Source organism: Dendrobates tinctorius, unplaced genomic scaffold (assembly GCF_039654945.1).
Source record: "Dendrobates tinctorius isolate UK_male_01 unplaced genomic scaffold, ASM3965494v1 ptg000143l, whole genome shotgun sequence".
Lineage (NCBI taxonomy): Eukaryota > Metazoa > Chordata > Amphibia > Anura > Dendrobatidae > Dendrobates > Dendrobates tinctorius.
The window spans coordinates 42,242,501-42,265,669 of record NW_027361810.1 but is presented as its reverse complement, the minus strand read 5'-3'; the positions used below and the strand labels follow the sequence as shown (position 1 = coordinate 42,265,669).

The 23,169-nt window shown below is 46.4% G+C and overlaps 1 protein-coding gene and 1 long non-coding RNA gene across 2 annotated transcripts in view; one reads left to right on the top strand and one right to left on the bottom strand.

Annotated features, from left to right (window-relative positions):
- Nucleotides 1-12,505, bottom strand: part of MYO3B (myosin IIIB) — a 266,306-nt gene extending 253,801 nt beyond the window's left edge. Inside the window, exon 1 of the mRNA XM_073545841.1 lies at nucleotides 12,336-12,505. Within this exon, the coding sequence (XP_073401942.1) occupies nucleotides 12,336-12,505 (170 nt within the window). The remainder of the gene's footprint in view (nucleotides 1-12,335) is intronic.
- LOC141049403 (uncharacterized) overlaps nucleotides 7,573-23,169 on the top strand; it is a 31,115-nt gene continuing 15,518 nt past the window's right edge. Inside the window, exon 1 of the long non-coding RNA XR_012220344.1 lies at nucleotides 7,573-7,924. This is a non-coding gene — a long non-coding RNA (uncharacterized lncRNA). The remainder of the gene's footprint in view (nucleotides 7,925-23,169) is intronic.

The following is a 23,169-nucleotide window of genomic DNA, read 5'->3' as shown; positions in this document are numbered from 1 at the left end:
CTCATACCTATCTATCTATCTATCTATCCCATATCTATCCATCTATGTATAATAATATCTTTATTTTTATATAGCGCTAACATATTCCGCAGCGCTTTACAGTTTGCACACATTATCATCACTGTCCCCGATGGGGCTCACAATCTAAATTCCCTATCAGCATGTCTTTGGAATGTGGGAGGAAACCGGAGAACCCAGAGGAAACCCACGCAAACACGGGGAGAACATACAAACTCCTATCTCATACCTATCTATCCTTTTTCTACCTGTCTATCCCATATCTGTCTATTATCTATTTAGCTACCTAGCTATCTATCTAATATCTATGTCCCATTTAAAGCGAATGTGACCTAATGTTTAAATCAGTTTTTTGTGCTAAAGGTATTTTATCAACGTTTTTTTCTCCTCATATTATAATTTTTATTAATAATAAAACACTTAAACATTTTCACACTGACCACTGAGGCTTTTTAGACTCTAACGTCCTGTTGTTTCAGGAAATTCACACATTCATTTGCAGCAATAGACACACTCTCAGCACATCATTTTGTACTGAAGCGTCTAATGATCATGTGCAAAAGGCGATTATGAGAGGTGGGGAAGGCAGAATCAGGGGTAGCATCGCATTTTGTGAATGATGGAGCCTGTGTTGTCAGATGTGTAGAGGTGTAATCTATCTCTCTAATCCTGCCTCTGATGATAAAGAAACTATTGCAAACTTTCCTGAAAGGATAGTTAAAAGTCTTAAAAAAAAAAAAAAAATAATGATTAACCAATAAGAAAATGGCAAGGATCTTATAGAAATCATATGTGTAGATTATATAATCAGCTCTGTTTTTATAAACTATTAACTAATTTTCCAGATTATGTATAATTATAAACAGATTACATTGTAAAACATCACATTGCTTATTGTACAATCAGATACAGCAATACATTAATTATTTTGTTGTTTGCTGTAGGCAACAGTTTTTGCTATGTTGGCACATACATCCACAATACTTAGGTCACTGCATAACAGTTTCTAGCTCACAATACTATTCTGTGACATGTTGACTATGAACAATGCAAATCAGCACAGCGTTTTCTATAAAGACACTGAACCAGCAGGTAATATCAGAAGATATGAGCTCAGAAAACCCGCAGAATTTTGAATGCACTGCTGGATGTGACACTACATTGTGAATGTGGATGTTGGTAGCTGCCTGTGAATGTCAGTAGGCAAATACAGTTGTGGCCAAAAGTATTGACACCCCTGCAATTTTGTCAGATAATACTCAGTTTCTGCCTGAAAATGATTGCAAACACAAATTCTTTGGTATTATTATCTTCATTTAATTTGTCTTAAATGAAAAAAACACAAAAGAGAATGAAGCAAAAAGCAAAACATTGATCATTTCACACAAAACTCCAAAAATGGGCCAGACAAAAGTATTGGCACCCTCAGCCTAATACTTGGTTACACAACCTTTAGCCAAAATAACTGCGACCAACCGCTTCTGGTAACCATCAATGAGTTTCTTACAATGCGCTGCTGGAATTTTAGACCATTCTTCTTTGGTAAACTGCTCCAGGTCCCTGATATTTGAAGGGTGCCTTCTCCAAACTGCCATTTTTAGATCTCTCCACAGGTGTTCTATGGGATTCAGGTCTGGACTCATTGCTGGCCACCTTAAAAGTCTCCAGTGCTTTCTCTCAAACCATTTTCTAGTGCTTTTTGAAGTGTGTTTTGGGTCATTGTGAGCTGGAAGACTCATGACCTCTGAGGGAGACCCAGCTTTCTCACACTGGGCCCTACATTATGCTGCAAAATTTGTTGGTAGTCTTCAGACTTCATAATGCCATGCACACGGTCAAGCAGTCCAGTGCCAGAGGCAGCAAAGCAACCCCACAACATCAGGGAACCTCCGCCATGTTTGACTGTAGGGACCGTGTTTTTTTTCTTTGAATGCCTCTATTTTTCTCCTGTAAACTCTATGTTGATGACTTTGCCCAAAAAGCTCTACTTTTGTCTCATCTGACCAGAGAACATTCTTCCAAAACGTTTTAGGCTTTTTCAGGTAAGTTTTGGCAAACTCCAGCCTGGCTTTTTTATGTCTCGGGGTAAGAAGTGGGGTCTTCCTGGGTCTCCTACCATACAGTCCCTTTTCATTCAGACGCCGACGGATAGTACGGGTTGACACTGTTGCATCCTCGGACTGCAGGGCAGCTTGAACTTGTTTGGATGTTAGTCGAGGTTCTTTATCCAACATCCGCACAATCTTGCGTTGAAATCTCTTGTCAATTTTTCTTTTCCGTCCACATCTAGGGAGGTTAGCCACAGTGCCATGGGCTTTAAACTTCTTGATGACACTGCGCACGGTAGACACAGGAACATTCAGGTCTTTGGAGATGGACTTGTAGCCTTGAGATTGCTCATGCTTCCTCACAATTTGGTTTCTCAAGTCCTCAGACAGTTATTTGGTCTTCTTTCTTTTCTCCATGCTCAATGTGGTGCACACAAGGACACAGGCAGGGCCGGACTGGGACTAAAATTCAGCCCTGGCATTTGAAGTTACACAGGCCCACTAGTCACATGGTGACTATATAATATCTTTGTACAGTTGTAGTTTACAAGAAGTGAGAGGAGATTAACACGACTATATAACATGTAGTCACAGCTGTGCCCAGGATTTCAGCTCAGTCCTATTTATTGCTTTTAGGTACAGTACTCCTCCCAAATCTCTGTCCCCTTTTGTATGCATGATTACAGAATTCCTGGCAGAACTGCTCTCTATTGGGCAACCAGACCCCCTGGTCATAGCCGCCCCTATCATACCTCCCAACTTTTGAAGAAGGGAAAGACGGACAAAGACTGCGGCGCGCGCAGCTGCAAATTTTGGCCACGCCCAACCACACCCATTTCACAACTAGTCACACCCATGTCCACACCTAATCGCACCCATTTAGCACTGCTGATCACACTGACTGGTACTGAGGGCACAGTGGCTGGCATTATGGGCACACTGACTGGCACTAAGGAAGAGAGAAAACAGAGAGAGAGAGAAAAAAGAAAACAGAGAGCGAGAAAGAAAGGGGAAAGAAAGAAAGAACAGTGAGAGACAAAGAAAGAACAGAGAGAGACAGAGAAAGAACAGAGAGAAAGAAAGAGGGGAAAGAAAGAAAGAACAGAGAGAGACAGAGAAAGAACAGAGAAAGAAAGAAGTAAAGAAAAGAAAGAAAGAACAGAGAGAAAGAGAGGAAAGAAAAAGAAAGAAAGAGGGGAAGAAAGAACAGAGAGAGAAAAAAGAAAGATTAGAGAGAGAAAGAAAGAACAGAGAGAGAATGAAAGAACAGAGAAAGAAAGAAAAAGAGAGAAAGAAATAAAGAAAGATTCTACAAAGATACTATAGCAGCCCGGCTCCCATTGTAGTGCCCACCTGAGCCTCCCGGTGCAGGACCTATCATGATCCGCTCACATGGCCGGCATCCCCGATTCCAAGGCGATCCTGCTGTCTGCGCTGTCGGAGGAGGACACGGTGATGGATCTGAAGCATTCCTGGTTCCGTCACAATCTCCTCAAGAAATTATCTCATTTCCGGTCAGCTTCCAGCACATCACTTCAGGTGGAACGTCATGTGTGTGTTTTAAAATGCTCCTCGGGGCTCCGCCGTGTACTCCTGTGTCCGTGGGAAAAGCCCGCTTTGTATGCTTTGTACACACTTGGCTTCGCTCCGTACATCCCGTACACATATGGCTCCACTCCATACACACACGGTTCCACTCCGTCCACTTTGTACACGCGTGGCTCCTCTCCGTACACCTCGTACACGCGTGGCTCGTCTCCGTACACCTCGTACACGTTCGGCTCCGCTCCGTCCACCTCGTACACACGGCTCCTCTCCGTACACCTCATACACGCGCGGCTCCACCTCGTACACACACACGGCTCCGCTCCGTACACCTCGTACACACGGCTCCTCTCCGTACACCTCGTACACACGCGGCTCCTCTCCGTACACCTCGTACACACGGCTCCGCTCCGTACACCTCGTACACACGGCTCCGCTCCGTACACCTCGTACACACGGCTCCGCTCCGTACACCTCGTACACGCGCGGCTCCGCTCCATACACCTCGCACACGCGCGGCTCCTCTCCGTACACCTCGTACACGTGCGGCTCCTCTCCGTACACCTCGTACACGCGCGGCTCCTCTCCGTACACCTCGTACACACTGCTCCGCTCCGTACCCCTCGTACACACTGCTCCGCTCCGTACCCCTCGTACACACTGCTCCGCTCCGTACACGCGTGGCTCTGCTCCGTACACCTCATACACACGGCTCCGCTCCGTACACCTCGTACACACACGGCTCCTCTCCGTACACCTCGTACACACGGCTCTGCTCCGTACACCTCGTACACACGGCTCCGCTCCGTACACCTCGTACACACGGCTCCGCTCCGTACACCTCGTACACACGGCTCCGCTCCGTACACCTCGTACACACGGCTCCGCTCCGTACACGCGTGGCTCCATTCCGTACACCTCATACACACGGCTCCGCTCCGTACACACACGGCTCCTCTCCGTACACCTCGTACACACACGGCTCCTCTCCGTACACCTCGTACACACGGCTCCGCTCCGTACACCTCGTACACACGGCTCCGCTCCGTACACCCCGTACACACGGCTCCGCTCCGTACACCTCGTACACACGGCTCCGCTCCGTACACCTCGTACACACGGCTCCGCTCCGTACACACGTGGCTCCGCTCCGTACACCTCGTACACACGGCTCCGCTCCGTACACCTCGTACACACGGCTCCGCTCCGTACACCTCGTACACACACGGCTCCGCTCCGTACACCTCGTACACACACGGCTCCGCTCCGTACACCTCGTACACACGGCTCCGCTCCGTACACCTCGTACACACACGGCTCCGCTCCGTACACCTCGTACACACACGGCTCCGCTCCGTACACCTCGTACACACACGGCTCCGCACACCTCGTACACACTTGGCTCCGCTCCGTACACCTCGTACACACTCGGCTCCGCTCCGTACACCTCGTACACACACGGCTCCGCTCCGTACACCTCGTACACACGGCTCCGCTCCGTACCCCTCGTACACACGGCTCCGCTCCGTACCCCTCGTACACACTGCTCCGCTCTGTACATGCGTGGCTCTGCTCCGTACACCTCATACACACGGCTCCGCTCTGTACACCTCGTACACACACGGCTCCTCTCCGTACACCTCATACACACGGCTCCGCTCCGTACACCTCGTACACACACGGCTCCTCTCCGTACACCTCGTACACACGGCTCTGCTCCGTACACCTCGTACACACACGGCTCCTCTCCGTACACACGGCTCCGCTCCGTACACCTCGTACACACGGCTCCGCTCCGTACACCTCGTACACACGGCTCCGCTCCGTACACCTCGTACACACGGCTCCGCTCCGTACACGCGTGGCTCCATTCCGTACACCTCATACACACGGCTCCGCTCCGTACACACACGGCTCCTCTCCGTACACCTCGTACACACGGCTCCGCTCTGTACACCTCGTACACACACGGCTCCTCTCCGTACACCTCGTACACACGGCTCCGCTCCGTACACCTCGTACACACGGCTCCGCTCCGTACACCCCGTACACACGGCTCCGCTCCGTACACCTCGTACACACGGCTCCGCTCCGTACACCTCGTACACACGGCTCCGCTCCGTACACACGTGGCTCCGCTCCGTACACCTCGTACACACACGGCTCCGCTCCGTACACCTCGTACACACATGGCTCCGCTCCGTACACCTCGTACACACGGCTCCGCTCCGTACACCTCGTACACACACGGCTCCGCTCCGTACACCTCGTACACACACGGCTCCGCTCCGTACACCTCGTACACACACGGCTCCGCACACCTCGTACACACTTGGCTCCGCTCCGTACACCTCGTACACACTCGGCTCCACTCCGTACACCTCGTACACACACGGCTCCGCTCCGTACACCTCGTACACACGGCTCCGCTCCGTACCCCTCGTACACACGGCTCCGCTCCGTACCCCTCGTACACACTGCTCCGCTCTGTACATGCGTGGCTCTGCTCCGTACACCTCATACACACGGCTCCGCTCCGTACACCTCGTACACACACGGCTCCTCTCCGTACACCTCATACACACGGCTCCGCTCCGTACACCTCGTACACACACGGCTCCTCTCCGTACACCTCGTACACACGGCTCTGCTCCGTACACCTCGTACACACACGGCTCCTCTCCGTACACACGGCTCCGCTCCGTACACCTCGTACACACTCGGCTCTGCTCCGTACACCTCGTACACACACGGCTCTGCACACCTCGTACACACTTGGCTCCGCTCCGTACACCTCGTACACACTCGGCTCCGCTCCGTACACCTCGTACACACACGGCTCCGCTCCGTACACCTCGTACACACGGCTCCGCTCCGTACCCCTCGTACACACGGCTCCGCTCCGTACCCCTCGTACACACGGCTCCGCTCCGTACATGCGTGGCTCTGCTCCGTACACCTCATACACACGGCTCCGCTCCGTACACCTCGTACACACACGGCTCCTCTCCGTACACCTCGTACACACGGCTCTGCTCCGTACACCTCGTACACACACGGCTCCTCTCCGTACACACGGCTCCGCTCCGTACACCTCGCACACACGGATCCGCTCCGTACACCTCGTACACACGGCTCCGCTCCGTACACCTCGTACACACACGGCTCCTCTCCGTACACCTCGTACACACGGCTCCGCTCCGTACACCTCGTACACACGGCTCCGCTCCGTACACCCCGTACACACGGCTCCGCTCCGTACACCTCGTACACACGGCTCCGCTCCGTACACCCCGTACACACGGCTCCGCTCCGTACACCTCGTACACACGGCTCCGCTCCGTACACCTCGTACACACGGCTCCGCTCCGTACACACGTGGCTCCGCTCCGTACACCTCGTACACACGACTCCGCTCCGTACACCTCGTACACACACGGCTCCGCTCCGTACACCTCGTACACACACGGCTCCGCTCCGTACACCTCGTACACACTCGGCTCCGTACACCTCGTACACACTCGGCTCCGCTCCGTACACCTCGTACACACTCGGCTCCGCTCCGTACACCTCGTACACACACGGCTCCGCTCCGTACACCTCGTACACACGGCTCCGCTCCGTACACCTCGTACACACACGGCTCCGCTCCGTACACCTCGTACACACGGCTCCGTTCCGTACACCTCGTACACACACGGCTCTGCTCCGTACATCTCATACACACACAGCTCTGCTACATCCACAATGTAAATCCTGACCCCACACATACTTACCTCAACCAGCACCATGACAACAGCAAAGCAGAGTCTTGCAGACGGTAGAGGCAAGGCTGAGCGCACAGGACCTGTGATGAGGTCACAGGAGGGGCGGAGTCAGGGGTGATATGATCGGGGGTCTGGACAAAGGCTCCTGATCATGTGACCCCCTGACTCCTCCCCTCCTGTGACCTCATCACAGGTCCTGCGAACAGAGCGAGCAGGCAAGCGAGTGCGACGCTGTGAGTGGCTACGGCGAGGATGGGGTGCGTGGCGGCTTATCTCCCTGCAGTGCGGGAGGAACTTGAATCTATCACCGCCGTGCTGCAGAGGGCCGGCGGCAGGAGCCACAGTGGCCGCAGCAGCTGGCAAGCGGCCAGATGTTCGGGCGCTGCCGCCCGCGGCCCACATGACAGCGGCCCAGCGGGAAAATGCCCGGTTGGTTATATTGCCAATCCGGGCCTGGACACAGGACAGAGGTTGAGTCAACTTTAATCCATGACAACTGGCTGCAAGTGTGATTTAGTTATTGCCAACACCTGTTAGGTGCCACAGGTATGTTACAGGTGCTGTTAATTACACAAATTAGAGAAGCATCACATGATTTTTCGAACAGTGCCAATACTTTTGTCCACCCTCTTTTTTATGTTTGTTGTGGAATTATATCCAATTTGGCTTTAGGACAATTCTTTTTGTGTTTTTTCATTTAAGACAAATTAAATGATAGATAATAATACCAAAGAATTTGTGTTTGCAGTCATTTTTAGGAAGAAACTGAGTATTATCTGACAAAATTGCAGGGGTGTCAATACTTTTGGCCACAGCTGTAGATCTGGGGCTGGGATGAGTAATGCCCTGAATCTCCTGTGACTGTTTTTTTTTAATCAAAAGCAAACTTTATTGTCCAAGCACAACTTTAACACCGGCAGCCTTGCATGCTTTGGCGGGCGCGGCGTGGATACTGTGTACCTAAGTTGCTCCTCCTTCCTGCTCCACACTCCTCCCCTCAGGTGCCAGTGATCGTTTTTGAACAGGGAGGTGTGGAGCCATGGAGGAGATCATCCCTGCCTTGAGGGCCCTGCACCACTTCTGCCCCAAACAACAAGAAAACTCCAGAAACCTCCTGGTTTATAAGGTTATGTGCACACGCTGCAGATTCTGCTGCGGTTCCGCAGCGTTTTTGGCCCTGCGGATCCGCAGAAGTTCTGCAGACATGGTACAGTGCCATGTTATTCTATGGGTTTTCAAAACCGCTGTGCCCACGCTGCGTTTTTTCCGCGCGGTTTTGCTGCGGTTTACAAACCGCAGCATGTCAATTCTTTCTGCGGATTCCGCAGCGGCTTGGCACCTGTTCCATTGTCCAGGTGTCAAACCGCAGGCAAATCCGCAGGAAAACCGCAGGTCACTTTACCTGAGGTTTTACCTGCGGATCCGCGCGGAAAACCCGCAGGTGAATCCGCATCGTGTGCACATAGCCTAAGGGTTTAAGCCTAATATATGTGGGTGGGGCTTAAGCAATGATGGGTGGAGCCTAATCACTGAGGGACTCGGGACCTGGATCTGGGAGTACTGAGGAAGGGAGCAGCCTATAGGTGTGACTATAGTGTGTTTGTGTGTATTTATACATTGTATAAACTGTATGTGTACATATACCGTGTATATTGTATAGTGAATATGTGTCTATATACTGTATGCACAGTATGCATAAATATACTGTGTGTATTGTATATACCGTGTCTATATACTGCATTTGTGTATATGCCGTATATATATATATATATATACACACATACATACACTGTGTAGGTACCTTGCGTGTATGTATGTGCATATATATATAGCACATATACTGTAGATATATATATACATAAGGTATATATTGCATGTTTGTGTGGTATATATACACTACCTTTCAAAAGTTTAGGGTCACTTAGATATTTCCTTATTTTTAAAAGAAAAGCACAGTTTTTTCCAATGAAGCTGACATTAAATGATTTAGAAATACACTCTATACATTTTTACTGTTGTAAATGACTATTCTAGCTGCAAATGTCTGGTTTGTAATGCAATATCTTCATAGGTGTATAGAGGCCCATTTCCAACAACCATCACTCCAGTGTTCTTATGGTACCTTGTGTTTGCTAGCTGTGTAAGAAGGCTAATGGATGGTTAGAATACCCTTGAAAACCCTTGCGCAAGTATGTTAGCACAGCTGAAAACAGTTTGGCTGATTACATGAGCTATAAACCTGACCTTCCTTTGAGCTAGTTGAGAATCTGGAGCATTACATTTTTTTGGTTCCATTAAACTCTCAAAATGGCCAGAAAAAAAGAACTTTCATGTGAAACTCAACAGTCTATTCTTGTTCTTAGAAATGAAGCCTATTCCATGAGAGAAATTGCCAAGTAACAAAAGATTTCCTACAACGGTGTGTACTACTCCCTTCGGAGGAGAGCACAAATAGACTCTAACCAGAGTAGAAAGAGAAGTGGGAGGCCGCACTGCACAACTGAGCAACAAGGCAAGTACATTAGAGTCTGTAGTTTGAGAAATCGACGCCTCACAGGTCCTCAACTGGCAGCTTCATAAAATAGTACACTCAAAACGCCAGTGTCAACGTCTACAGTGAAGAGGCGACTCCGGGATGCTGGTCTTCAGGGCAGAGTGGCAAAGAAAAAGCAATATCTGAGACTGGCTAACAAAAGGAAAAAATTAATATGGGCAAAAGAACACAGACATTGGACAGAGGAAGATTGGAAAAAAGTGTTATGGACAGAAGAATCCGAGTTTGAGGTGTTTGGATCACACAGAAGAACATTTGTGAGATGCAGAACAACTGAAAAGATGCTGCAAGAGTGCCTGACGCCATCTGTCAAGCATGGTGGAGGTAATGTGATGTTCTGGGGTTGTTTTGGTGCTGGTAAAGTGGGAGATTTGTACAAGATAAAAGGGATTTTGAATAAAGAAGGCTATCACTCCATTTTGCAACGCCATGCCATTCTCTGTGGACTGGGCTTGATTGGAGCCAATTTCATCCTATAACAGGACAATGACCCAAAGCACACCTCCAAATTATGCAAGAATTATTTAGGGAAGAAGCAGGCAGCTGGTATTCTATCTGTAATGGAGTGGCCAGTGCAGTCACCAGGTCTCAACCCCATTGAGCTGTTGTGGGAACAGCTTGACCGTATGGTACGCAAAAAGTGCCCAGCAAGCCAAACCAACTTGTGGGAGGGGCTGCTGGAAGCATGGGGTGAAATTTCTCCAGATAACCTCAGCAAATTAACTGCTAGAATGCCAAAGGTCTGCAATGCTGTAATTGCTGCAAAGGGAGCATTCTTTGACGAAAGCAGAGTTTGAAGGAGAAAATTATTTCAAATAAAAATCTTTTTTTCGAACCTTGTTAATGTCTGGACTAGATTTTAAATTCATTTGGCAACTCATTTGATTAGTAAAAGTATGAGTTTTCATGGAAAACACAAAATTGTCTGGATGACCCCAAACTTTTGAACAGTAGTGTGTGTATATATATATATATTAAATATATATATATATATATATATATATATATACACACCCTGTGCCTGTGTGGGTAGTACCGTAGATACTTACATACCGCGTATATTTTATATATTGTGCAGGTACTGTATATACTCGTGTATAAGCCAAGTTTTTCAGCACTTTTTTTGTGCAGAAAACACCCCCCCCTCAGTTTATACACGAGTCATTGTCCCAGAAACCATCGGGGGAGGGGGAGCGGCATAGCAGCGGGTCACAGGAGGCAGGATTCGGCAGCTGCGGCTGTAACTGTGCCAGCTGCTAAAGAGAAATGAATATTCACTGCATTGGCAATGAATATTCATTTATCTTAAAGCATGCACAGTTGCAGCCGCCGGCTTCCAGCAGCTGTAGAAAATCCTCCTACTTACCTTCCCTGCGTGCCCTTGCAGCATCGTGTTCTAGCACCAGCAGCTCCTGCGCTCGAGTGATTACGTGTCCCCGGTGAGTGGAGAGAGGTGAATATTCAATGGCTTAATGAGTGGGGACACGTGATCGCTCGGCTGCAGGAGCTGCTGGAAGCTGGAACAGGATGCTGCGAGGGCGCACAGGGAAGGTAAGTAGGAGTTTTTTTTTATGCTTTTCTCATGGGGGGCCATGCAGTCAAGGATAGGGATGAGGAGCCGTGCATACCAGGACAGGGATGAGAAGTCATGCATACAAGGATAGCGACAAGGAGCCATGCATACAAGGAAAGGGACGAGGAGCCAAGCATACAAGGATAGGGATGAGGAGCCATGCATACAAGGATAGGGGATAAGGAACCATGCATACAAGGATAGGGATGAGGGGACAATGTATACCCGGCTTATACTCGAGTCAATACATTTTCCCAGTTTTTCGTGGCCAAATTAGGAGCCTCGGCTTATACTCGGGTCGACGTATACACGAGTATGTACAGTACATATAGCTTGTATTTGAGGAGACAACGTATATATATGTTGCTTATAATGTTTATGATATGAGATGTGGGGCAGGAAGAAATATGTAATTTATTATGCATGGAGTGAATGTGAGACATTTGTATATGTTAGGATGGGATATATAGTATTTTCCTATAAATATACAGTATATGGGAAGACAAATAAACACTATAATGTCAGGTTTTTGGTATAATTTCTTTATAGAAGTGGTAATTGCCACAAATCTTTATTAAAGGGGTTGTCCACTGTCATTTTATTTGACTTGCACTGTTAAAAAAATAAGTAAATCAGTCCTATCCCTTCCACTTCTGCACTGCCCCCCCCCCCCCCCCCCGATCTTTGCTGACAGGCTGCAGCGGTGATATCACAATAACTGAACGTCATGTCACTGGATGAGGGCTCAACATAATACACTGGGCCTGAGCCCGGGATAGTTTGGGACCCCGGCAGCGCCCCTGGTGCAGGATGATAGAAGGTGATCGTACCTTGTTTTAGCAATAACACCAGACTGCTGCTGCGTGTCGACGATTTTGGCCAGCTGTCTCTGTAAGGCCATGTCCTTACCATGAGCCTGTCTGATGAACGGATGCTCCAGCAGATGGATGACTGACGGCCTCTTTTCAAAATCCTTAATAAGACACCTAGAAGGAGACATTAGAACAATTATACAGCTGTATGTTTCTGGATCGTCATGTTTATGGCAGCCTCAGCTGCTTTACTGCAAGGTTAATCTGAGCGATGATATTAAAAGAGAAAAGCAATTATTGATTCAAACATCACGTGTTCCATTAAAGGGATTGTTTTCTTTCAATGGAAGTTCATCTCCGGCTGTAGGTTATTATAAAGATACAAACCACACTGTATTTTTTTTTCTTGGGTCCATCGGCGAGCTTTGCCGTTGGTCCCAGTATCCCCCATTGGCTGCGGAGCGGACATCACGCCGGCAGTGCAGCAGTCGATCAGGGAGCTCAGCGGCTCTGAGCAGTGCGTTCAGTCTACATAAAAATGCATGTCAAGCCAGGAACTAAGTCTTGTCGGTGGACCCGGGGAAGCCGGTTTATTTCTTTATAATAGTCTGTAGCTTGGGGATTAACTTTTAATTGAAGGGAAAAACCCCACATAGAACTGTAGCCATAGAAGAGCAATAAATACTTCCAGTAAAGTTTAGGTGTAGCTTTAGCCTTCAGGCTCCCATACACAGGTGAAATACAAGAATCCTGATTGGGGCACACCTTGTCGCGGTGGGATGACTTTTACGCTTTTTTGATCAAAACATTGTCAACTAAGTCCCCTATGTTATTTACATACTATTCCTATTTATTTATTTACTACAGGATATTGGCTCACTTGGCTTTTATCCTAGGTTTGGTATTTTAGGTTAAAGATATATATCCTGTTAGTTTGCAGTTTAATGATAAGGACTAGTGATGAGTGAGTATACTCGTTGCTCGGGTGTCCTTCGAATATTTTGGCGTGCACAGAGATTTAGTTTGTGTCGACGCAGCTGCATGATTTGTGGCTGCTGGACAGCCTTAATACATGGGAGGAATGCCTGTTTGTTAGGGAATCCCCACATGTATTCAGGCTGTCTAGCAGCCACAAATCATGCAGCTGCATCGACACAAACTAAATATCCGAGCACGCCAAAATACTCAGAGGACACCCAAGCATGCTTGGGAAAACCTGAGCAACGAGTATACTCGCTCATCTATTTAAGACCCCTACCATTACCGGGACCAATAAACTCTTAAGCTGCTTCCAACTGGAGTGTTGGCCATATTTGTGCAGCCAGTCTACATAAAAATTAATGTAAGAAACACATGCGATCAGCACTGGACAGCTCCGACATCCTGAAAGGCAATTACACTGATTGATAAATGCAATGCACAATGGTAAAAGGGACAAGGACAGGGAATTTTTCACTTTTTTGTTACTTTCCCGTTTCATGTCACAGCTGCAGCCTTCATATCGATTGCTAAATTAACAGAATAACATTCCAAATTTATTTATATCACAGCCTATTTTTTATGGAAAATGGTAACAAAATCGTGTAAACGTAAAGTAAATGCTTTAACGTAAGATATTAGTTTCACTGTCTCCCCAGGAATTCTCTGGTTAATGTCCAATTAGAACATATCGACATGATAGTGGGGGGGTTTCCAGTCTCTGTTAATCAGAGTAAATAGCCACTACATTAGTTACAGCCTACCAATAGTAATTGGCTACCCTATAATATACATTCTCTGAGACTGCCGGGGATAGCCAAGCGGTGCTCAACAATTTTAGGAAGTGCCATAGAGAATGAATGGGGCGGAGGAGCATATATTGACCTCTCCATTCCATTTAGACAGTTCAGCAGAGCCCCTCTTTGTGGATTAGTGGAGGGTCCCAGTGTTTGCCCCCTTAGCACTCAATACGTTTTTTCGCCACTTCTAGTGATAGGGGTATAGCTTATATATTTGTAACAACAATTTTAACTTGAAATAAGTTTATATTACTGAACTAGAATGTTACAAAAACATTACTCATACAGATTAGAAGACCAAAAAAACAAGGTGTAGATCCCATATATATAAAAATACAATACTTTATTGGAAAAGGTAATACAATATCACAAAAATGATTAATTACATGATACAAGGGAAGGGTAAGCAAAAGGATATGTCACACCAGGTCTGAATGAATGTGTAAAAAGGTGGGAGAGCGGCAACTACTACACATAAGTTACAAAAAGTCACATATGAAATGAAGCCAAAATTTGTGTTGAAATAACAAGTAAAGAGTAAAGTCACAAGAGACCAATACCCAAGGCTTAGTATAGAAAAACCTTATGGCTAAAAAAGCCAATAGGAACAAGTAATCTCCCCATAAATAACAAAGAATAGCCACAGAATATAGGTAGTGCCACTCTTACCCATAGTACCTCTACTCAGAATCCCAGGACACGTAGCCCCAACGCGCGTTTCGCGTTGGCTTCCTCGGGGGGCTGTTACACATACAGATGTAGCATTTTCTAAGGTGACACACATATGCCCCTAGATACTGGACGTAGGTTGTTCTCTTTGAGGTTTTATTTCAAACTTTAACGGCATGATGCAGGAATAAAAGTATTTATCTTGTCTAACCCTTAAGGATCAATGCATGATCATGAGCCACCCCCAAAAATGCATATGTATTTACTGTATGAGCAAATCCAAAGCAAAGGAAGGTCTACACTAATTTATTAAAGAGGTGGAGATCCGGTGACACATGTATTAGATGACTCTACTGAACCTGTACAGGAGAAGGAGAAACATTCAGGCGCTACACAGACACCAGATAACCATCGCAGAGTTTGATACAATTATTTCTAAGCCGTATTTGTTTTACCGAATATTTCTTAATCTAATGATTATTAATTATGAATTAACTAGAAATTTTCTTAATTATGGGTCCAAATTCAAAAAATGGTCTCCACGATGGTCAATGTCATTTACATTCGCACTTGAAATTTTTTTTTTAATGTTTCTTTTATGTACCAAATAATATGACGGAGCTTCTATGACCTGACACTAGACAGTCAGGTATATGCACAATACAAATATTACTCTCTATTGAATAATCCGTTTATTATCACAATGCATATTTAAATATTTAGCAAAAATATACCAATTTCAATGAGTGAAAATACAACCATCAGTGCTGGTGTAAATGAGAATTTTGCACACACATGCGGTTTATCAATTGTGTAATAATATATTATAGGTGGGTTTCCTGTTGGAGTGCAGGTAAAGTTAGAACTCAGTCTACACCAACAATCTCAGAAGACAAAACTTCAGCTTTGTCACATTTATATCAACAAACACAATATACTGTAGTTATTATATTACACAGATGGCGACATTGAATTTGGTACTTTTATTAGTTATGCCGTATCGTCACGTATAGAAGAGATGAATCAGCCTCACCTGGATTGAATGCCTAAATTCTAGCTCGGCTTCCTGAAGTCATCTCGTATGTCTGGTGCACAGTCGATCATTGCAGGATAGACCATAAGAGGTAAAATCCAGGAGTCTGATCCTTAATAAGATGTCCCCACCAAACTGCTTATCACCGTGCACAGGTGGTTCAGAGCTTCCCTGCAGGACCTTTCATTGTGCCTTCATGAGAGTGAGCCATTGAAGCCTTAATCATGTGCACAGAGAGCCTGCCCTCCCATTAGGTTACATTCATCATTCTTCTTTGCATACAATAGGCACCAGATTCTTTAACTTATAATAATGTTATATATATGGTGCATCTTTAGTTGATTATTAAAGAAGAGTCTCTGGGATGGTAAATTGTTATAATTAAACCACCCTATCCCAAACAATTCTGAATTAGCGTTATGCCATTTAGTGTCACTGCAAATTCACAGTGGCTGAGTGGTTAGCATTGCTGCTCTGCATCATTTAAATCCTGGGTTCAAATCTCATCAGAGAGAACATTTACAAGGAGTTCCTTCTGGGAAATACATACTGATAGGGAATTTAGATTATGAGCCCCAATGGGGACAGCAATGATGAAAATGTCTAAAGTGATGTGGAATATGATGGTGCTATATAAGCAAAGCATAATAAATAGTGATGAGCAAGCACTAAAATGCTCAAGTGCTCGGTACTTGAATTGAGCAGGTCAGATGCTCAGATGGGCTCGACCCGAGTTAATGGATGGAAAAAACGATCAAATGGAATGGGAACAGATGGGGAAGATGCCTGGATGCATCTTTGACTCCCAGGTCGCTGCTGGGAACTTAATAATTTTAAAAAATGATGTGGAGTCCCCCCCTTTTTGATAACGAGCCAAGGTAAAGCAGACAGCTGCGGGCTGATATTATCAGGCTGGGAAGATCCATGGTTATTTGGCCTTCCCGGCCTAAAAATATCAGCCAGCAGCTGCTCCAGAATTAGCGCATCACATTAGGTGAGTCAATTCTGGCAATTTCCTCAGCTCTTCCCAATTGGCCTGGTACAGTGGCAATCGAGGTAGAATTTTTGGGAGTTGATGGCAGCTGTGTAGTGTCAGCTGGCATCAAGCCCAGGGGATAGTAATGGAGTGGCATCTATCAGATGCACCCATTATTAACCCAGTAAGTTAAAAGAAACACAAATATTTTACTTAAAAAAATACTCAGGAAGAGCTTGTCACGAGTGTGTCATGCCAACCTGGGAGATCTGGGGGTGGAAGATCACTGTGTAGTGTGAATTGCAGATCTTCCATTTACCCTGTGTATTTAGATCCCATATTAAATGAATTTGGTTTCCTTTTGGTGCTGAAGAGGTTAATGACTCTTTCTGTGCTGGTCAGAAACATGCAGCTCCATTTCAGCTGCTTCTGGTTTGGTCATTAACTCTTCCTATAAAACCTGGCCAGACCTGCTCTGTCCTGCTGGTGAAAACTCTGCTTCCTTGCTCTTAGGAGACGCTGTGCGGTATAGAAGTTTGTAGTTGCTGTTGGAGATTAATCTTCCTGTGCTGTGTGCTAAAGCTAAGTAGTTGGAGTTGTGGTGTTCTGTAGTTTGCTGTAGTACGTGTGTGTTTATCTCCTGGTCCCTGTTCGCATTTAGTTTATTCCTCCCTGCCCCTATCCTCCTCCCTATTGTTGGTTAGTGCTTTTGTATGATAGAGGTTTTCTGCTATCCCTGTTTTGTTTTTGTGTCTGATTTACCTTTCATTTCTGTCCCATGCCTCATGGGGTGGGAAAGGGGACAGATTAGGGATTTTTGTAGGAGCATAGTAAGGTTGGAGACTCGGGCCTCTCTACCTTTAAGAGTACCCTCGAGACAAGGATAGTTAGGGTTCCAGATCCAGGGACAGTTTGATGCTCCTCTTCCTTACTGAATACTATCACAGGGTGACGTAGCCAGGGCAAATGTGATGCACCTATCCTGGGGCATCTGTGGGCCGATATTTGTAGGCTGGGAATGGGCCAATATCTATGGCTTTTCCCAACCTGATAATATCAGCTACCAATTAAGACTAATTGATCTCATAGAGGTGGATTTCCCACTGAAAACATCCTATTATAAGAAAAAGTTCAGTCTGAATGAAAAGCAACTGCTGCTCTGGCATACTAAGAAGAGTGTGGGTCACTAATACACTGACCAGCTACACTGACCTTCCCCCAGTGATAGCAACAGAATGCTGGCTGCTAAAAATCATTGCACACGCAGTGATCAATGCCTGTAATCTTGGACAAGACCATAGCATATGAAGAATATCAGCTTCATCCATCCTACATCTCGGATATCCAGAGTCTGCCCTTAGTCCAGCCTTTTTCTTCCACACAGGTGTCCTGTATACCCTATGTATAGTGTATAACTGAGACACCCTTCCAGATTCACTAGAGACATATTGTAAAACCGACTGCCACTGCTCATCCGATATGTCTCCCAAATCCCTTGTCCATTTGGATCTAGCCATCAATGGGTGTCTATCCAAAAACGTACCCAGCAATCCCCTGTAAATTATTGATATAAGACCCCTAGTACCCCTCTGGGGGCCAAGCATATTCAACATACTGTCATTCTGTATTTTCATTCTTCCGGACTGCCCCGCTCCTCTTCCTCCTGGCTTCCTGCTTGCCTTGGCTGGTGCGCTCCTTGATGATTGACAGTTCAGACCAGCAGCTTGGTTGAGCCTTTGTTCCCAAGAAGTGGCTTTTCAGCATCAGAGGAGTGCAATGGCACTAAAGATGATATAACCAAGTTTCTTTCTAGTGGCTATTTTTCTGAGCACATGCATTTTACTCATACAGACTAAATCTATGGAAAGCCTATTGGCAAATACATTAAAAAGTAATGGTACACCCAGAGCATGCTGCATTTGGAAAAAATTATGCCACTTCAGTGGGCCAAAAAAATAAAAGTGCAAGCAAAAGGCACAAAAATTCATTTTTTTGTAATCCATTTAATATTTGCCAAATGACAAGATCAGCAACATTGAAAAAAAAGGCTAAAAAATACAGCAAAAACCACTAAGGCTGGTTTCACATTTGCGTTTTTTAGCGCTGGAAAAAAACGCATACGTGCGCATGCGATTTTTCCCCTATATTTAACATGGGTGCGCATACATGCGCGCTTGTAAGCGCATGTATGCGATTTTCATGCGCTGCGTTTTTTTGGGGTGTGCGTTGGTATTTTCCAGACGCTGCATGTTGCATTTTTTGGCCCTGGAAAAAAGCGCATGCGCACGTATGCGCACGTTTTGCGCTAAAAATGGCCATTATAGCCTATGGATGCGCATACGTGCGCACTGGCATGCGCAGGTATGCGATTTTTTAGCGCTGCGTTTTTTGGGTGGTGTCCACTTTTTATCCTAGTTAGAATCTTCTAAAGTAAAAAAAAAAAAGTCTATATAAAGGAGGTGCCTGCCAAAACTCTGCCACTACAACACTGACAGATTGAAGAGCAGACAGTCAACCAAGAACCCATTATATCAGCAAAGAATGTGAGTATATTACATTATATGCCTGTCCTTTTAAATTATGTATGTACTAATGATTTTTATTATTTTTACATGCAGTATGTCTTCAGAATCCGAGTATTCCCCATCGCGGCAGGAAATGGCGCAAGCAGACCGTGAGGTGATTATTTTCGTGCATCTGGTAAGTATATCTGCTGCTTCTCCAAATCTCTTACGTTTTTTTCAACTTTCTTAAGACATCGTCATCATCATCTGCGGACGGCACTAGTGAGGGCGAAGAGCAGGAGCAGCGAAGCCAAGTCCCGGTGGTGATACGGAATGTAAGTATCAAATGATTTGTAATGTTCTTTATTTTTTATCTTCTATTTTTACTCTTTTTTTTGTTTCTTTTTTTGTAACTTTTTATTCAATTTAAATTTGATTATTCTAATGAATGTGTTTTGTCTAGGTTCCACAACGGGATGAAGACGTCTACCTGGATAATGAGCAGCTCATCAGCCTGGTCCAGGAGCGTTCGCCGTTGTGGGACAGCCGTGACCGGCTGTACAAGGACAATGTGGTGACCCGGCGGCTATGGAATGAGGTGGCCGCAGCGTTGATGGATGGCTGGGACAGCGCCACAGCATCCTCCAAAAAGGCGTTTAGTGAGTATTTCCCTGCTCTGTATTGTGCCGCAGTGACTGTTGTCCTTGACGGCACTGTTGGGTTTCGTGCTAGGCGTATTCTAGCAGGAAACCCAACAGTGTCATCGGGGTCTACAGTGACTGCTTTGAGTATTGTATTGCTACATTGTGCCGCAGTGACTGTTGTCCTTGACGGCACTGTTGGGTTTCGTGCTAGGCGTATTCTAGCAGGAAACCCAACAGTGTCATCGGGGTCTACAGTGACTGCTTTGAGTATTGTATTGCTACATTGTGCCGCAGTGACTGTTGTCCTTGACGGCACTGTTGGGTTTCGTGCTAGGCGTATTCTAGCAGGAAACCCAATAGTGTCATCGGGGTCTACAGTGACTGCTTTGAGTATTGTATTGCTACATTGTGCCGCAGTGACTGTTGTCCTTGACGGCACTGTTGGGTTTCGTGCTAGGCGTATTCTAGCAGGAAACCCAACAGTTTCATCGGGGTCTACAGTGACTGCTTTGAGTATTGTATTGCTCTGTATTGTGCCGCAGTGACTGTTGTCCTTGACGGCACTGTTGGGTTTCGTGCTAGGCGTATTCTAGCAGGAAACCCAACAGTTTCATCGGGGTCTACAGTGACTGCTTTGAGTATTGTATTGCTACATTGTGCCGCAGTGACTGTTGTCCTTGACGGCACTGTTGGGTTTCGTGCTAGGCGTATTCTAGCAGAAACCCAACAGTGTCATCGGGGTCTACAGTGACTGCTTTGAGTATTGTATTGCTACATTGTGCCGCAGTGACTGTTGTCCTTGACGGCACTGTTGGGTTTCGTGCTAGGCGTATTCTAGCAGGAAACCCAACAGTGTCATCGGGGTCTACAGTGACTGCTTTGAGTATTGTATTGCTACATTGTGCCGCAGTGACTGTTGTCCTTGACGGCACTGTTTTTTTTTATCAACAGTGGACAAAGTCCGAACACGTTGGCGTTCGATCAAGGACCGCTTCAACAGTGATGTTCGTGCTGAGGGCCAGGTTCGCAGTGGATCTGCGTCAAGGACCAGAACTAGATACCGTCACTATCACGCGTTGCAGTTCCTAAGACCGGTCCTTGCCACGAGATCGTAAGTATTATACATTTTGGGTTTTTATTTTTATTAATATGTGTTTTTCTAATCCACAGCTGATGCTTCTTGTAAAGGCATGGTAGTAATGATTTTCCTTTCTTCCACAGCACCTGGAGCAGCACCCTGCCACCTGGCCCTGGAGCGGTCCTTCCTCGGACGTCCTCTGACCCGTCCCAGCCATCCGACAGCCAGGAAGCACCTTGCAGGTCAACCACACACACAGCTGGTGACGAGGAAGCTGGGCCATCAGGTGTTCCCCTGTCCCAGGTCTCTGCCACTGGTTATGCGGGCACTACCCGCCAGCGGCAGAGGGCCTTGGACAGGAATGTCTTGCCCGAGTTTATGCATTTGAGCGAGACATTTAATTCCAGCCTCAAGTCACTGTCCGACAGAGTTGAAAGCGGTTTTGCACTCATGGAACGTGGTTTTAACCACTTTGAACACCGCTTCAATTCTGTAGAACAGCGCCTTGACCGTCTGGAGGCCGACCTCAACAGACCAGCACACCATTTTTTTAGTAAGATTGAAAAGGGCATGGCGGAACACCTTAGTCCTGATCAACAGCTGAATGTGCTGCAGGCCTGCAACAATGCTTTCTTGCAGGCTATGCAGCATAATCGGTACGGTCAGCAGTCAGTGGTGTCCTTTCCACCTGTGCCACCATTGACTCGCTTCACCTCACTACCGACTTGTGCTGCATACCACTGCACGGACACCTCTATTCAAAGCCAGGACACCCACCGTTACACCACCACAAGTCTGAGTGCAGCTGGTCACTTCACCGACACCACCATGGCAAGCGCTGCTCCTGTCTGGAGCACCACCGCCAATCCCATGCATGCGTGGAGCTCAGCCACCACTAGGCAAACATGGAACAGCCCTGCCGCTACAACAACATGTAGTAGCCCTGCCACCACCACTCTGCAAACCTGGGCCATCACTGCCGCCACCAGTCCTCCTGCAAGGACGAGCACTGACAACGAAGAGCAGCAGCCGCCACCTCAGCAGCAGCAGCCGCCACCTCAGCAGCAGCAGCCGCCACCTCAGCAGCAGCAGCCGCCACCTCAGCAGCAGCAGCCGCCACCTCAGCAGCAGCAGCCGCCACCTCAGCAGCAGCCGCCACCTCAGCAGCAGCTGCCATACCAGCAGACGGGGGACCTACATTCCATATTTGCCCCTACTTCAAGGCGAAATCAATCAAGGCGGGCATTGGGCCAAAGTCGGTCCAGGCACACAAGCCTACGGCGACATGCCATTACAACTAATGTACCTGAACAGATTTCCTCTCCTACAAGTGTTCCAAGTTTAATTCCCTTAACTGGACTACCTTCCCCCACAAGTTTTGTTGCCCCTTCCCCTCAAACACCGTCTTCAACTGCAAGTGTTGCATATTCCCTGCACACCCCCAAATTGAAACCATCTGCCCCCAAACGCCGTAAAAAATAATTTTTAGTTTTTTTTTTGTGATAAAAAATAAATTTACATTTGTGGTTCACCATTAATAAGTTTCATTAATGTTGTTTGCGCCGCTCACACACACTGATGGGTAAATACATGTTAAAAACCAACCCAAGGGCTAGTATAGTCATATGTGAAATAACATGGACTAGTATAGTCATTCCAAGGCCTAGTGTAATAACTCTAGTTTTACCAAATAGAATCTGGTTTCATGAAAAACAAACTGTTGAAACTTGTCTAAAAAATAAGTTTCTTTCTAGTTTCACCAGTTTGTTTTTTGTGAAACAAGATGCTAGTTGTTAAAAATCGAGTTATTACAGTAGGCCTTGGTATGACTATACTAGGCCGTGGTATTTCACATATTACTATACTACTAGCCCCAAGGCCTACTGTACTCATATTTGAAATACCACGGCCTAGTATAGTCATTCCAAGGCCTAGTGTAATAACTCTAGTTTTACCAACTAGAATCTATTTTCAAACTGTTGAAACTTGTCAAGTTTCACCCGTTTGTTTTTTGTGAAACAAGATACTAGTTGGCCAAAATCGAGTAGGCCTTGGTATGACTATACTAGGCCGTGGTATTTCACATATTACTATACTACTAGCCCCAAGGCCTACTATACTCATACCACGGCCTAGTATAGTAATTCCAAGGCCTAGTGTAATAACTTGT